The sequence below is a fragment of the Furipterus horrens genome, unplaced genomic scaffold (assembly GCF_987537825.1).
Source record: "Furipterus horrens unplaced genomic scaffold, mFurHor1.1.pri manual_scaffold_13, whole genome shotgun sequence".
Taxonomy (NCBI): domain Eukaryota; kingdom Metazoa; phylum Chordata; class Mammalia; order Chiroptera; family Furipteridae; genus Furipterus; species Furipterus horrens.
This window is the reverse complement of record NW_028327183.1, coordinates 346,378-363,273: the sequence shown is the minus strand read 5'-3', so window position 1 is coordinate 363,273 and position 16,896 is coordinate 346,378. Positions and strand designations below refer to the sequence as shown.

Here is a 16,896-nt window from a genome sequence, read left to right as displayed (position 1 = left end):
AGAGAGCGTTAGGAGCTATTTAAGTGGGGCCAGGCATCTGGAAACACTGATTTGTTTTCTTAATTTCATTTTCATGGTGATTTTTAAGCAAAGAGTTGATCATAACTTTGCAGCCCTTTAATTTAGGTAGCTATGTTATTTAGGAAAGTTGATCCATTTGTGACGTGTGATTTTCACAGAGATAAAATGAATTTATATATAGTAAATTATATTCCCAAAGTCTACTGCACGTGGACTTATATTCATTTTCTCCTGCTTTCAGAATTAAAACAATTATATTTCATTTCAAATTCAAATCAAGTATTTTAAATGGTTCCATTATTATCACTTCTATTGTTACCACTCAGTCTGCTTCTCCATTGCTAGAAGCTGTGACTCAGTATTTCTTTACAGAAATCTGTGACTCTGAAAATTAACAACCTTAGAAGAATTTTGTTTTAATAATTTGGCTTTAATTTTATGTAATAAATTTGGAAAATACTAATGACCAAAAAATCCCAACAGTGAGTTTTTAAATTCATTTTCTTCGTTACCTTAGACCACTCCCATTGATTTACTTAAGTTTTCCATTTGCAATTATGGATTTAAAATTCTAGCTCATGGGGGAGAAAAACTAACACAGAAGTCTCAAGTCTTTAAAAATGCTCATCTGGCCCAGAATATCCTCAAAAGCTTCTTCCTGGCCTGTAGGGGATGTTCCGTACCTTCACGCGCCCGCTTTGTGGCCAGCCTTAGCGCCACCAAGAACCACTGAGTGTCTCTTAAAGCAGCAGCGAAGGCTGACGTGTGGTGGGAGCTGTGGGAGAGACAGGTGCTGAGAGTCGGCAGGAGCTCCCTCTCTAGGATTGTTTTCTTCGCTGGCGCTGACCTCTGGCCGTACAAAGTCTACGTATTCGTTTTCCACTCTAAACACTCCCAGTCCTAAGAGCGGATTGTGAAAACAGTTTTACAAAGAAATGTGTGGAGGAGGCTGAGTGGGGATGTGACGGGGCTGCCCTGGGGTCACTCGCCTCTTTTTCTCCGACAACCCCAAGCACAGCCGGTGTCCCGAGCTCCATGGGACCATGCCGATACTCCAGGTCATCTGGAGACGGTGCCAGGAGTGACACACAGCACGGCCTCTGTCCCCGGTCTTCCGCCCTGGCTAAGGGTGTTGTTGGTGGCCCGTTTCTGTCTTTCCTCAAAAAGCAGGCAGGCATGCGTGTCTACGCTGTGTCCTCTGCCGCGCACAAGGCTGGACAAAGATGAGCAAGCTTCTCTATTGAGACTTAGTATATTTTTAGTTTTCATAGACATTTATTTAATCTTTTTATTGTACAGCAAGGTGCTCAAAGTAATATTCTATAAAATATATTTAATAGAAATTTGAGTTTGCTATTCATGGACATGAGTACATGTATTTTTTTAAGAAATGAGTATGTGTAACACTATGGCATTGCTTCTGTAGCCAAAGTCTGGAAATTTCTGGAACACTGACGTGTAAAGACTGCAGTGCTTCTGACACTGTCCTACTGAAAACAGGATGAGTTGCATTTTGTGAAACCGCCCTGCGCAGCAGCTGCATGCCTTACCGCCTCCACCTCCAGGCGCGCGTCCTGGCGGGAGAGCCCGCCTGCCCACAGCGAGGCGGCTCTGCTGGGCTTCAACTGCCTCTGCAGATACTGGACAATGTTAGAGTAACTTATTTTGCTTTATAGAAGTTTGTCATGTATTGACTTTAATAATGTATTTTGGTAATAAATTTTTTGTTAAAAACATTTGCCTCACAAAGTTTTATTAACAAAAGGGTATATCCATACTTATCTTGGAAATAATGATTTGATCACTTAGAAAGTTAGGTTTAGGTAATGAACTTCCCAAGGGTTCCCAAAGGCTTATGATCCTCCCTCCCCCGTCACTCGTTAAACTGCTGCTGATGGTGTCAAACTGTCCCCCACGAAGGGACCAGAAAACGCATGTAGATTGTTGCAATCACTGTAACAGTTCAGTCCAACTTGGACGTTTTTTCCTTGCTGCATGGTTCTCCATTCGTTGTCCCAGATCACATCCTTGTATGCTTGAAATTCTCGTGTAACCAGAGAGCTATAGACCAGCTCTGCCCATGACGAGCAGCGTTCTTAATGGAAGGCCAGAGGTGGCACAGGCACCCACACCTTGCCCTTTGGTGGCCTACAGCGAGTGTCCCTTCATGTTGGACTTGTTGCGTTGGGCAGTGCAGCGACCATCTGACCGTGTCGTCTGGTTGTCCCTTTGTGCCGTGTCTCCTGGGCGGCCTCACCTTAACTGAGGCAGGGGCTGCGTCCACTCAGGACAGCTGTAGGCTCTTGGCCTGTCTCCCCACGGGCAAACTCCAGCACTGTGCACTAAGCTCACAGTCGCACAAGTCGCAGCCGTGAAGAGCCAGACAAGGGAGCGGTTTGGCGGCACCGGCCACACGTGGCTGTTGAGCCCAGAGGTGACCCGTGCAAGTAAGTGTGCAGCACGTGGTTTTAGAGGCTCAGGACAAAAATATGGGAGGTCTCGGTTTTTTATATTGATTACACGTTGAAGTGGTATTTTGGGTATTTGGGGTTAAATTCATTAAAATTCGTTTCACCTGTTGTTTTCTTTAACGTAGCCCCTAGAAAATCCTACATCCACAGCTAACTACCGCGGTGGTGCCGCTGGACCGTGCTGGGCGGACGGGATTGATTACAGCCCGCGGCAGGCCTGGCTGCCTCGGAGTGGAGCTTCGCGGGGCGGCAGCCGGGCCCCACGGACACGGAGCCGGCGGCTGTTCTCAGGGTGCGGCCGCAGCTTGTGACAGCTCAGACGGCAGGTCATTTACTGCATCTTCGATGGTAAATAGCCCAGTAGGAAATGAAACAAAATCGGTCGCGTTCGAGTGCTTCGTTAACTTGAATGGAGTCGGTGGACAAACGGGCACCTGTGCTCATCTGCCCGTGGACTGGACTTCCAAACCCACAGACTCGGTTAGTAAGAAAGCTGGCCGGAGGGCGGGGGGCTGCGGTGTTCCGTGCCGCCTTCTCGTGAGCAGCTCACAGGGAACGTCCTCAGAAACACTTCGAAGGCGGGCGGGAGGCCCCAATGTAATGTGCACCCCTGGGCAAGGCTGGACTGGGCCCCGAGGCAGGCAGCGGAGCGCGTCCGGATTCCACTGCATTTACCGGAGGAGGCAGGCGCGCCTGTGCGTGCGCGCGGGAGGGCGAAGATCGCTCAATAAAGGGCGAGCGCCAAAGGCGCGTGAAACGCCAGCCCCCGTGGAGAAGGCGCGGGGCCGAAAACGCGCACAACTGCTGGGAGGCCCGCGCAGCGGCCTGGCCGGGCGGTGCTGTGCGAGGACCCCGGACCCTCGCCGAGTCCACACGAGGTCGCGGCGCCCACGGGGCGGTGGAGACACATCCAGGTGCGCGGCGCGTATCCGTGCGCAGAGGTCGGCGCTCCGGGGGGCCGAGACCACGGAGGAGCGCGTTCGGTAAGACTGGGGTCGCGGGGTCCGCGCTGCGACCGTGCCCGCGGGTTGTTCCACCCGCGGTTGTCGAGCCTTCCGGGTGACTGGCGGCCATAGGGGCTCAGAGAGCCCACCAGGCCCCGCCACGCCCCGGCCGCGCCCTCCGCACCCGCCAGCTGGAGGATGAGGACGCGGGCGCCAGGAGACGTGCGCCGAAGCTCCTCCCGCAGCCGCACCACCTCAGCCCGCAGTGAGGACCAGAAGCGCGCTGCTTCCTTTCCGGCGGGCACTGTGCGGGTGGCGACCGGAAATGCACCTCTTTCTTCCGGCTGGCAACGCGCGGGGCGGGGCGGGAAGGGAAGGGAAGCCGCGAGGGGCGGGGCTTCGGTGACGGACGGCTCCCGGAACCGATGAGAGCAGCCGCAGCGGCCCGGCCTCCTCAGCGCCCCCTTCCCGGCTAGCAGACGTCCCAGGCCCCATTTTCAGGGCCGCCCGCGACGTTCCGCTGCTCCGGGTCGTCACCGGCCCCCGGCTCTCGGCGCCCTGTCCGCCGGTCCTGCCCCACCCGGAGCGGCGCCAGGACGGCCGAGCGCAGGTCTGTGCTGCGGAGGCCCCGCCATGCTGGCCCTCAGTGACCCGGCACCGCTCCGTCCGCCGGCGCGCTGCGCGCCGGGCCTTCTCGCGGAGGGGAGGCTTGTGGCCCCGCGCCGGCCCGCGGGGCGTGAGTGTGTATTCGCTGTCGCGCGGCCCGAGTGTGGCCCGCAGCCCAAGCCTCGCGTCCGGAGTCCGCGCCGCGTGCGCGTGGGGCGCCTGGCTGCGTGGGAACGAGTGAGCGAGTGACGGCGCGGGCGGACGAAGGAACGAGTCCGCGGGCGGGCGGGCGAATGGAGAGCACGACGGGCCGGTGCGCAGCGCGCCCTGAGGTCCGCGCCGGACACACGCGTAGTCGCGGTCTTCACGACCAGCCGTCGGCCGCTGCTGGACACGGGGTGGCGGGGCGCGCGTGCGAGACGTCGCGTGGCGGCGGCGGCTCAGGCGGGGCCTCCCCGCCTCCTGCCGCGCGCGTCACCCGCACGTTGTTCGCAGGCTCGTGCGCGGGCCCGGGGAGCCGGGAAGGGGCCGAGGTGCCGTCCGCAGGCGCGCGGGAGGAGCCGTGCCCCGGAGCCGCTGACGCCATGATGGCCGTCAGGCACAGGAGAGGCGCCCAGGCCGCGGAGGGGCCCCAGGACGGCGCGGCGCAGCCGGAGGCGGGGACGCCGGAGAGAAGGTCGCCGTCGGGTAGGTGCTGATGGCGCCCCGGAGCGGCTCTCGTTCCTGCGCGTTCCGTGCCGCTCCCAGGGCGTGAAGCCGCGAGACCTGACGCGCGGTCTTAGGGGCGCTCGGGCCGCGGTCCGACGATCTCGGGGGGCGTCCTCGCGCGCCGGGCCGCCGCTGCCGCACCCGCAGCCGGACCTGGGTTCCCGTCCCGCCGACGCACTGGAACACGAGTCGGACGTCTTACTCTCTCGGCACAGCCCTGCGGTGTTCCCCGCCACGTTCTCAGGGGGGTCAGAGTCGTCGGCCAGACACTGACCGGGTCACGACGTGCAGGCAGACTGTTGGCCCCCAGACAGGGACCGCATTGTCCCCCCGTCGCGCACGCTGCGCGGTCACACTGCGGCCCTTTGACCGCGCCAGGCCCGGGCTCTGGGCTTTCAGATGGGCACGGCGGCTTGTCGAGAAGCCCGCGTTCGGGCGGCAGAGTGGACGCGTGAGCGGTCAGACCCCGCGGGGAGAGCTGCCGCTGGGCTGGGGCGGGCCCAGGGTCCCAGAAGGCGGCGGTGCCTCCCCACGGGCCGGCGGCCGGGGCTGAGCAGGCGCGAGGGTCTGAGGTGGGGCGTTCGAGTCTTTGCCGGCTTAGCTGTCATTTGGATTCCCCAGCAGGTTGGACCAGGAGGAGAGTGTGGCGGATTCTGTCGCTGGCGGCGGGTGGCACTGTCGCCCTTTGCGCCGGAGTGCTGACGTCCGTCTACCTGGCCACTCTGCACGAAAACGACTTATGGTTCTCCCACATCAAGGTGAGCGCCCTGCGCTGCGCTCCGTGTATCCAGGGCACGGCCCACGCTGCGCAGCTCGCACGGGACCCAGTCTCGTAAAGAGTCTGGCCGTGGAGTAAAAAGGCTGGTGTTTGTCACGTGAAAAGGAGATCAGAGTTTTTACAGGCCGCCGAGCTTCACCGCTCGCTCCAACGAAGCAGCAGGCGCCCTGCCCAGCGCCCGTCCGATGGGGTGGGAACCTGGCGCCAGGGCCCCGCGGCGATGGCACAGCGCCGCACACACGCGCACAGGGCACCGTGGGCCCTTCTCTCCTATGTGTGTACAAGTCGGGTCACGGATACAAACTCTCCTGTGGGGCACAGTTTTTTAAAAGAGAGGAAAGCATCTCAAAAGGCACTGCTTGAGCCGTGCTGTCTCCACCGGTGACCGCCGTGTGTCCACGTCTAACTGGACACGCACGTGGCTGGGGCGACCCCTCATTTCCGTCCCGCTCTCCGGAGGGCCTGTGGTGTTTTAAACACGTTTCCTGTTGTCTTTCTTGTCTAGGTATTTTTTAATTAGACATTTTCACAACAAGTATATCATGCAAGGAAGCCTACACATTGGCAGTGTTTTTGAACCAAACATACCTGGTTTTTGATCCAAAGTGTCATGATCTTTGACCTTAGTTACTACTATGGCTTTTAATGGCTAGTTGCTTACAAAGGTAAAATTCACCTTCCAGGTCAAAGATTTGTGACCTGTGAGACTGTGCAGAAGAATCACTGAGGAATCTCGACAGTTCCAATAGAGTATTCCAAAGTATTTGAGCTTTAGCTTACCGGAACAGCAGAGTTCTCTTACCTCCCACCTTCTAATAGTTTATGATGCAGCATCTGTCCATCTGCCTTTACACAGCGATCAGGATAACAAAGAATCACAACTTTTTTTTAAATTACTTTTTAAAGATTTTACTTACTTATTTCTAGAGAGAGGGGAAGGGAGAGAGAAAGAAATATTAATGTGGTTGCCTCTCAAGAGCCCCCAGCTGGGGACCTGGCCCACAACCCAGGCCTGTGCCCTGACTGGGAATTGAACCGGCGACACTTTGGTTCACATGTCAGCGCTCAGTTCACTGAGCCACACCAGCCAGGGCATAACTCTTATCCTTCAGTGACAATCGCTAGTTGTCAAGAAAAATTTTCCTCGCCTTTATCTCTTTAAAATGGAGTGCATTTTGAGACGCCCTAGAATAAAGCAGTTTAATGCTTACTCACTAGCACAAGCATTTTGAATAAAGGCTCACGTGTCCCTGTGGGACGCGCAGCAGAAATGTCCTGCCAGTAACTGAACAATAAGGAGACATGCTGAGCGATCAGGGACGTCACGGTTAAACTGTGAGTGCAGTTCCCTGACTAAAGTTCATCTGTGGCCTTGGTGGCTTCCTCAGATAAACACAGCCCCTCGTCAGGACTCCTGAGCACCCCTGACTTTTCTCTGTTTACTCTCATTATACTTTCGCCTGGTGTTTGAGCACCTGGTCTGCGGGTAACGCGATTTAAGCGCTGGGAACCTGGGAGGAATGGCAGAGCCCTCTGCGTGTGTGGCAGACTGTCCCGTGGAACAGGTGCACGTGGGCAGTGTCTGCTGGGCATCTGCCGCAGGCCAGCAGGCAGCGCTCCCCACAAAGGCAGCGCCGCCTGGCCAGACGGGCCCCGTCTTCCAGCTGCCGCTCTTGGGCCAGACACAGGCCGGGGCAGCTCTAGGCCGTGAGTCCCCACTGCACTGGGCTGACGTGTAGCATTGGGGGGGCACGCAGGAGGGTTGGAGGGTCCTGGAAGGCTCCTAGAGGGCGTGAGGTCAGTGAGGCCTGAAGGGTGGGAAGGGTTAACTGGTGTGGGGGAGGGCAGAGCTTGGGAAGCCAGTGTCACAGGGAAGGGACACGTGCAGGAACCTGCCTTCCTCCCTGTCCCTCAGGGCAGAGGGCCGTCTGTCTGGCTCACTGCGTCTGCTCTCCAGGACTCTGTTCGCTGGTCCTTCAGCAGCGAGGCCTTCCCGGCCCCGCCCGTCCCTCTTCCCCGTCTCTGCCTCGCCTGCTGTGTTTCCTTGTCCGCTCTAGATTGTAAGTCCCAGGAAGGCAGGGGTGTGTCTCCTTTGTTCCCTGCCGAGGGCAGCAGGCCTTTGCGGAATGAGGGAGGGGACTCATGGGGAAGAAGAGACTGATTAGAAGCACAGGATCCAGGGGGAGGCCAGCTGAATAGTTCAGGGGTAAGGCTTTCTTTTCTGACTGATACCCCTCTTTCCTTGGGGTCACTTTCCTTTGTAAAAAGTGCCTTCTTTGCTCTCATTGAAAAACAAGCCCGAGGGATCAAGGACTGAATCCTTACACCGCTTTGTTTCCCCAGCAGATACGTGTTCAGTGAGAGGAAAGGTCATCTCAGCTAAAAGCTCTCAGTTCACTCAGTCACGTGGTTTGTTTAGTCTTTTTTGTCCTTATGCTAGTGTTTTCCACTGTTACTCTCTTATTGGTTTGATATTACAGAATCTGTATATCTTCGCACTGAACAGTCTGGCAAAACAAGGAGTCTTTAGACTAAACAGGGTCAGTCTGCAGCATGGTGGCCGCAGCAGGCCCAGGACTGGTGGCCGCCCAGTGAGACCACAGTCACTTCAGGAGCAGCGCCAGCACCTCCCAGCTCGGCCACTCCCTGCCTTCAGGCTTCTCCCCGCGAGGGCAGGAATCATTCATTCTAGCAGACGGACGTGAATGTAGCCCGGCAGCAAACCCAGTCTGTGCACGAACATGTTTGCTGGGGGCCGGCTTCCCAGGGCCGGGCTGGGGAACAGCGGTCTCGCCGGGAGCGGCTGCTGCTTGGGGAGGCGACTTGCTGACCAGTTCGGCTACAGGTCACATTCGTGAGCTTAACCTTCACAGAGCTTCCCCCCGCCGGCTCCTCTGTCCATTTGGGGCCGTTAGTGTAAAAGGGCCTGTTGCCTTTGTGTGTTGCCGAAGGCATTCCTTCTGAGCAGTCGTTGTGGTTCTTGCTGCTTTGGTGACGTTGCTGTAGACTTGGTGACAGAAGGGAGTTGGCTGCGCACTGCCCCGGACATGCCGCTCTTCGTCGTTACCTTCAGAGAAGACGGGTGCTCTCAGCACCACTCTCCTGGGGAACCCACGCAGGTAGGATCGCAGGCATCGCCGCCTCCCGTGAGCTCTCGCCGCAGCCCGGCCTGCTGTGTGCTGCCCTCGGCGCAGCCCGCCCGGCGAAGGATAAATCGCCGTAAAACTGGAAAAGTGCTTGAATGAGGGAAGCAGCTGTTCTCTTAGCAGGAAGCAGATGTAGAACTTGCAGATGTCTGTCTGATAAAGTATAGCATTTGGTTCCGTACAGCTGCTGCCAGGATCACCAATTCATCATGTTCGAATGCATTTTTACTAATTATGACCCTCTGTTCTTTACACATTCCGGTGCTTTAGGGGGTTGGGGGGAGAAGCTTCCTGCTGTTTGTGCTTCAAGCAGTGTTTTCTCGCCCCGTCTTGATGAAGTCAGCCCTTCACTCTCAGAACCGTGTCGGGTAAGAGTCCCCGCAGGAGAAGGGCGGTGCGGCTCCCCAGGTTGACTTGAGGGTGTAGCTTTGGCGTCAGAATGTTCCATGGAAGGCAGCTGTGCTTTGAGCTCTTGAAGCCCCTGGAGAGCCCAGCATGGCTCCGTGGGTTGGAGTGTCATCCAGGAACTGAAAGGTTGCAGGTTCAATTCCCAGTCAGGGCACAGGCCTGGGTCAGGGGCTCGCTCCCCGGCCCCAGCGCACACTGGACGCAGCCTCTGATGCTTCTCTCTCACATCAGTGTTTCTCTCCCCCTTTCTATCTCTAAAAGCAATGAAAAACATCTCCGGGTGGGGATAAAAAGTAAAAAAACTTTTCAAGGCAGCTGGAGAAGAAAAAAGAAATGTAATTAAACTTAATGGTTTTGTTGTTTTTTCATTTGCTTGGGAGAAAGCTAATATTGGCTCAGTTAACATCTAGGAGGGAGTGGTACCAGTTTAGTTTTACGTTATCAAAAGCCATAGCGCCGGTTTCCTCAGGGGTTAAAATAAAGGCGGATGCGTTCCCACGGCTGCTAGGGACAGTCGCCTTCACTGTGGGAGGTGACATCACAGATCCATGCAAACGTAAAAGCAAAAACAGCCACATCGTTTTACACTGCCCTTTTTACGGAGCACACATGCTAATGAAATTACATTTCAGAACCTGGCTGGGCCTTCTTTTTAATGTTGGATTTTTCCAGGACAAATGTATTTCCTGTGAAAGGAAGTTCATCATATGAGATCTGCTGCCCGCCCTTGCTCCCTTTTCTTTCCCTAAAGGTTTGACAGTGATGGAACAAAACAGTTTGTTTTTCGATGCCAGCGATTGTTGTCTGTACTCTGAGATAACTGAGTATTTCTTCAGTGCTTTATTCCTGAGTGGATGTATAATACTTGTTTTAAAGAACAGGAGAAATATTTAAAGGGGAGAAGAAATAAATAATTTTCAGGTCTGAAGATAAGTGGTCCTTTCAATGAAGAATTTATTACTATTTAAAAAATAGTCGGCGGCAGGGAGAGTACAGGTGTGCCCAAAGAGGTGTATCCACGGGAAAGCCAGGCGCGAGGGCTCTGCCTCTCCCCAGGGCAGGCGGGCCTGTGGCGTGGGGGTTGGCGCGGATGGAGGCACCCCTCAGACGGTATGCTGCGGCTTCTAGGGCCTGCTTTTCTGAACGCTGGTGAAAGGAATCAGTAACGACATAGATGACAGCTTTTGTTCATTTATATGTTTTTCATCTATATACAGGGTCCGAGAGTATTAATGGGATTATTCCAGAAACACTTCACCCTCATTACCTGTTGCCTGCATATTTTATGTTAATGTTTTAAATTTTATAAAAGTATCTTACAACCAAATGGACTAATAGCTATTGCTTTAAATTTTGGTTCTTCTAAAATTGTTGATGTAAAAACAGCTTAAATTTCTTGTATCCATTTTCCTACAGGAACGTCTTTCCACTTGTCAAAGTAAAATTCGCATGTAAAAGGTCTGCCCCATTTCACTAAGAAAATTATTCATCTTTTCTAATATTGTTAGTTTTTAGGCAGGTGTCTAATGCAATTACAGTATTTTTTTTCATTTGAGTGGTTTTTTTTCCTAGAGGGGAAGGAGGGAGGAAGGGGGGAAAGGAGCGTGCGGGGCTCATATGGGGGATTTTTAACGCTGTTCCTATTTTGTGTCTCACTAATATTATGTAAGAATGGCGGTGTACTTTTTTAGTTTTAATTTGTGTGAAATACAAGAAAAACGTTCACTGAAACATCAACTAAATGGAACTAGTTGCCTTCATTTTTTTAAATGCTTCGTTAAAGAGAATTTTAAGCAGCCACAAAAGTAGAGCGTGCAGCACAGTGACCCCTTTCTGTAACGGACGCCCGGCTCCCGCCGCTACCGGCCTTCTGTCGTGTTTAGTTGCCGAGATTTCTTAAGGTTCTATTTTCAGAGTTTGTGTTCCTTTTAAGTTGTAGCTCTGTGCCCTGTTTCTATAGCGACAGCAGATGCTCTGACCAAACGAGGTTGCGTAAACCCACAGGGCTACCTTTGTTTCAGGAGGTGGAGCGAGAGATCTCCTTCCGGACGGAGTGTGGGCTCTACTATTCCTACTACAAGCAAATGCTGCAGGCGCCCAGCCTTGCACAAGGTACCCCACCCCACCCCCCACCGTGTCGGGGCCCCGCCCTCCCTCACGCTTTCAGCCAAAACCGCTTCTGCACTAACGCGTGTCAGATGCTCCACGGAGCTGGCCGTTGTCTCTTGGGACGTGGGTAGTTTTTCCTTGTTAGATAGCAGTCCATCCATGAAAATGTTTTGCTCTGCAACAACTGGCATAATACTTTCTGGGACCCTCCTTCCCTTGCATCTCAGCTCTGTTCCATCCCAGAAGCAGTCTGTTTGGGAGTCCTTGGTTTTGCAGCTGACTTTGCTCGCCATCACCTTGGAGGTGGCCTTCGCAGGAGAGCGGAGTGGTATCTAAAAGAGGCATTTTGATCATACAAATGACGACAGTTGTCCCCGGTGCCCAGTTAGTCCCTTTGTTTGGCAGTCGCCACTTTCACTGTTTGTAAGCATTTAGAGCCAGGCTCTGCCTGTGCTTCAGCAGTGGGAGCCTGGAGGCCCCATCACGCACGCCAGCGGGCCTGGCCTGACACGTGACACAGTCGCCTGCCTGGGACCCTGCTTGCACCTCTAGTGTTGGCCAGAATTCTTCATAGGTGATGTTTTATACTTCCCATTTTATCACAGTAAGAGACGTGAGATTTTGGTTATCTTTCTTTTTGTGCCATAAAAATTAACTAGTCAGTTCCTGTGTAGAGAGGCAGTTTTATCCGTAATGGGGTAAATTACCCGTCAGCCAAAATGTGATGGTTTTGGCAGCCATTTGAGGATTATTGCCCATGCCCAGTATTTTGTAGAGTTACAGTATGACGGTCTGATTCTGTCATTCCTCCTGCACCTATGAGCTGGAACTCTGTGATGTAAAAGGCCCGTGTTCATCAACTATCTGATGGCCCGGGGTGTGGTGGGTCCCAGGCAGGCAGTATGAGGGGACCTTCCTTCAGCCGTTGGCTGGAAGTCAGCGGTGTGCATGGAACACATGCCCACCCACATTTGGGCCAGGGCTTCCCGAAGGCAGAGCAGTGCTCTGCAGGCTCCTGGGAGTCAGGCCTCCACGCAGGGTTTGTCCTCCCCACCCCTGTCCGTCTGTGCATGCCCACCACCTCGTCTCCGACCTGCTGGGCTCGGTCATGGGCTTGGGGGGGCGCCGGGCCTGTGGCCCAGGGCCAGACAGCGGATCCCACCCCACGTGCCACCTCCATGTCCCCTGCAAAAAAAGAAAAAGATGGTGTCTTTAAACAGCAACATCATTGGTCAGTCTGCACAACAAGAAATACCAGGCCCCAAATGTGAAAACCGTGGGAGCGTCTGAGCGGAGAAACTGGTGCAGACGTGGCACACTGTTCTCTTTAAAGCTCGCCGTGAGCTTGGCTCACCCGGCGTTAGGTGCGTGACTCTGAGCAGGTCCAAACAGACGGGAGGGGAGAAGGAAACCCCATAACAGGTTCCCACGTCTTATAGGTTTTTCATCGTCTGAGATCCAGATAAAGGCCGGACATTGCAGTCATTTGTTCTGTCTCTTTTCTTTTAATCTATACATTTCTTCCCACTTGTTCTCATCACTTCTTGTTGGAAACACTGATTGATCTGTCAGACAGTTTCCCACTTGCTGGGTTTTGCTGGCGCCCGGTGCCCCTTCCTGTTCTGTCCTCTGGCTGTCCTGCTGCCGTGGACGGGCCCGGGGGCGGGGTGCAGGGTCTGGGGGCGAGCAGGCCTCCACGCCGAGCGGGGCCCGTCTTAGACCCCATGATGAATTGTGAGTCAGCGAATAATTTTCGTTGTAATTGTTTTTCCTGATTTTTCAATTATCAACCTTAGGTTTCCATGGCTTAATGTATGATAACAAAACTGAATCTATGAGGACAATCAACCTCCTTCAACGAATGAACATTTACCAAGAGGTTTTCCTCGGTGTTTTATATAAAGTTCTGCCCATACAGGTACGTTCTGCTCTGCGACACCACGTTGTTAGTAGCAATAAACATCGAAATCTGCCGTTTGGGGTTGACGTCCCACGTGTGTTATTCTGACCTTCCACTGGACTTGTATGAACACAACAGTGTCCTGATTATCTTCACAAACACTGTGAACTTCGCTTTCCATTACGTTTCATAGGATATTGTGTGCATGTAGATGCTCCCTGGCATATTATATGTGTGTGTAGGCATCTTTATATCTACACCTTGTTTGGACTCCAGGCAATCTAGAAGTGATGAGTATTTCCATGTGGAAACATGTACTCACTCCTCACTTAACCTTTGAAATAAAAAACACCGGAAAATTAGCAAATCCCAGTGCGCACTTCTGTGAATAAGGTAAAACTGGACAAAATTAGGTGTGACCTTGTCTAAAGAATGACGTCAGAGGCCTCAGCCATTGCTGCCTCTTCCCCTCTTGTAGTGACGTGGGCTTCCTGCTTGGGATTAATACCAGGCTTCTGGATATTGAATTTCTTCTGTTGTGCTTTTTAATGAACAGGAGACAGTTAGGGCTTCCCTGACATAATTATTACTGGTCCCTTTTACAGAAATATCTGGAGCCTGTTTATTTTTATATCTACACCTTGTTCGGACTCCAGGCGGTCTATGTCGCAGCCCTTTACGTGACCAGCTGGCTCCTCAGTGGCACGTGGCTGGCGGGGCTGCTGGCGGCTTCCTGGTACGTCACAAACAGGTGAGCTGGGCTCAGGGTGCCTGTCCCCCTTCATAAACGTGAGCAAACGGGAAGCTTCTTCATTTCCAGCTCAGAGAAGGTTGTTCTGCCACGTCTGTCTGTGTGGGAGCCTTTGCTCAGTGGCGTCTGTCTGTCTGAGTGAGTGAGGCGGGGGGGGTCCTACGTCCATGTGTCTCCAGCTGTGGAACAGAACATGGAGCAGCAAGTCAAGAGCGCTGTTCGTAATAACCCGATTCTGTTACCAGTTTGCTGTGTGGTCAGTGTTTCTCCAGCCACGGGTCTCATTTCTCAAAGACATTTAATAATAACACCTCGCTCAGCCTGAACAGGGGTGTGTGCAGCTTACAGGGAGCAAAGCATGAAGCGCCGTACAAATGTGAGGACCTCTTAGTATCTCATTAGCTACCTCTGAATACCGGAGCATTATGAAATAGGACTCTTTAAAAACATATTCAAGATATCCTGAAAAATCGCCTGACCTACAGTAGAAACACCAGTACTAAGTAGGAGTCATACAAACTCGAACACAAGTTCTAACATTTATTTTATAGTCCTAAACAAATTACTTTTTATTTAACTTTGTTGAGTGGAGACTACGCGAAGCGTTCGACAAAATGCTTTACGTGTATTTTTAACAAGCCTTTGGAGGAGGTATCACTCCCACCGTGGAAGTTTGAGGGTTAACTCGAAGCGTTGTTATTTGTGAGTGTGTGTGTGTCTGTATACAGACCAAGCACATGTCTGCATCCGTGTACACACGGCCGAGCGTTGGCCGCGGCTCAGACGGGCGTGAGACCACTGCGCTGCGCGGCCTCTCTGTGTTTGAGCCAAACGCATTATTCCCACCAAGAGGAGGTGCGAGTCAGGGTTCCTGTCGTAGGAAGAGGAAATGAAAGACGTTTGCTGAGCGCCTAGTATGAGTCGGACGGCTCTGCAGAGCGAGCGCGCAGAGATGGAGCTGACCCGTGGTTGCCCTGAGAGGTCGCGTTCCAGGGGCAGGGAGCTTGCGCGCTGGTCAGCAAGGCTCCGGTCGGGGCTCATGTCTGAAGCGGGGAGGGCACGGGGAGCGGGTGCCAATGACGCTGGGAGCAGCGGCAGGGCCTCAGCGTGGACCCTCCTGTAGGGGGCCCCAGTCCACCACTTGAACTACGTTGGTGTGGACGGGTTACCCGAATTTTCTCGGTGCCGATGTTATGTTCCCAGGACAGATGCGAGGAGGACAGGTCATTCCCGGGAACCAACAACCAGAACCTAAGTGTCCTTAGCGTAGCATAGCGGTCACTTCAGGACGTAAGGACGAGGGTGGTCCCTGTGTGTTCTTGCTGCAGAATCGACACCACCAGGGTGGAGTTCACCGTCCCGCTGCGGGAGAACTGGGCGCTGCCCTTCTTCGCGGTTCAGGTCGCAGCTGTCACGTGTTTCCTGAGACCAGACCTGCGGCCCCGGTCTGAAGTAAGTTGTTACGAGACTTACTACGTTTTTACCCTCCAGGTGTATCCAGGCTTCAGAAGTGGTGGCATGCCAGGCGTCCCGGAGCCCGTGGACAGGCCTTATTTTAACTCAAGTTAACAGAAGTCGTCTTCAGAGCCTCTTCCTCCTTTGCAAAGAAAACTCTTGTTTAAAATGTGCCCTGCGTAGCCTGCCCTGCCGGCAGTGCAGCAAGCCCACGGACAGCGCCTGCAGAGCCGTCGGGTTCTGCAGCCGCTGCTCCTGAGGCCCGGGCGGGGCCCGCACACCCCAGTGAGCAGTTCTGTGCTGAGGCCGTGCAGGGCATTCAGAGCTCAAACAGCCCATGCAGCCGTGTGCGGAGCAGCGGTTTATGGCTTTCCTGTTTGGTTGTAGAGATCTGGCCTCTCTCGGAGCCTTGTCTGCGAGGTTTTTATCACGAGCGACGTGTGAATTACACCAGATTGTCTTTCCACAGAGGCTGGCCCTGCTTGCCGTTTTCCTGGCGACCTTCGTCTTCAGTCTGACGTGGCAGTTCACCCAGTTCACGATGCTGCTGCAGGCGCTCGGCCTGTTCGCCCTGGACTCCCTGGACATGCTGCCGGCCCAGAAGGTGAGCGCCAGCCACTCGGGCGCGTGGTTCTCACTCAGTGTTGCTGTCGCAGAGGGAGCAGGACACGCATGTGCTTAACCATGAGGCCGCCGCTGCTTGTGGCTCATGGGAATGTGTTTGAAGCTGGTGATTCACACAGCCGCGTTTGACCACCTTAACTTACTCTGCTTATTGTACCTTAAATGATACGAAGGGGGGCCCCCAAAACCCCAGAATCATCTGGAGGGCGGGCCCCTGGAAGTCCAGGCCTCCCCTGCCAGGTGAGCGTCCTAGGAGCCCGTCTGTATCAGAGCACCAGCTGGCGGTGTTGTGAGAGGCTGCGTTCAGCTTCAGTGAAATTGTTTTGAAGACTTTCAGCGCATTTGCCCATCTCCTGATGGGTGACTTACGAGTGCACCTGCCCACATCATGCTGAGTGTTCAGTAGTTTTTGACCAAAAGCGGCATGACACACTCCCCGCCCCCTGTGCCCCACAGCCCCATCCACCCGATCTTGCCCCGAGCAACTTTTTGTTTGTTTGTTTGTTTGTTTCCCTGGATGCAAAAGTCCTCAAAGGGAAACGTTTTGCGGATGTGGAAGAGGTGAAACAAAAAACAGCAGAAGCACCAAAAGGCATCAAATGGAGAGTACTTTCAAGGTGACTGAAGTTTAAACATGTAAGAACAAATGCGCAATTTAATAAATAAATTCTGGGGTTTTTTGGGCCTCTCCTCGTACATTTATTTGGAGCATAAATATCTAGATCAACTGTCCTGCTTAAAGATAACAAATTTTAATTTATGTGATGGCTCTTTTAAAGTATGTAGCTATTTATTGACTTTTTTCCCCAAGGAAATTAGTGGGTATGTAACAACTTTATAAAGTTCTCATAGTGACATTCACCCGACTCGGAGTGTGTGTGTCGCAGGCCTGACTGTTAACATGTTGCTGACCGGCAGTGTCACGCAGAGGCTGCCTCATGTCCCTGGCTGTTATTTCGTGACTGAGGATGGAAG

General features: G+C 53.6%; 1 protein-coding gene across 1 annotated transcript in view; it reads left to right on the top strand.

Moving 5' to 3' along the window:
* The first annotated feature begins 4,558 nt into the window (after positions 1-4,558).
* Positions 4,559-16,896, top strand: part of DPY19L3 (dpy-19 like C-mannosyltransferase 3) — a 29,226-nt gene continuing 16,888 nt past the window's right edge. The window contains exons 1-7 of the mRNA XM_090261427.1: positions 4,559-4,729; positions 5,372-5,508; positions 11,104-11,194; positions 12,988-13,109; positions 13,697-13,842; positions 15,171-15,294; positions 15,767-15,901. Coding sequence (XP_090117553.1) covers positions 4,627-4,729; positions 5,372-5,508; positions 11,104-11,194; positions 12,988-13,109; positions 13,697-13,842; positions 15,171-15,294; positions 15,767-15,901 — 858 coding nt within the window. The 5' untranslated portion in view covers positions 4,559-4,626. The remainder of the gene's footprint in view (positions 4,730-5,371; positions 5,509-11,103; positions 11,195-12,987; positions 13,110-13,696; positions 13,843-15,170; positions 15,295-15,766; positions 15,902-16,896) is intronic.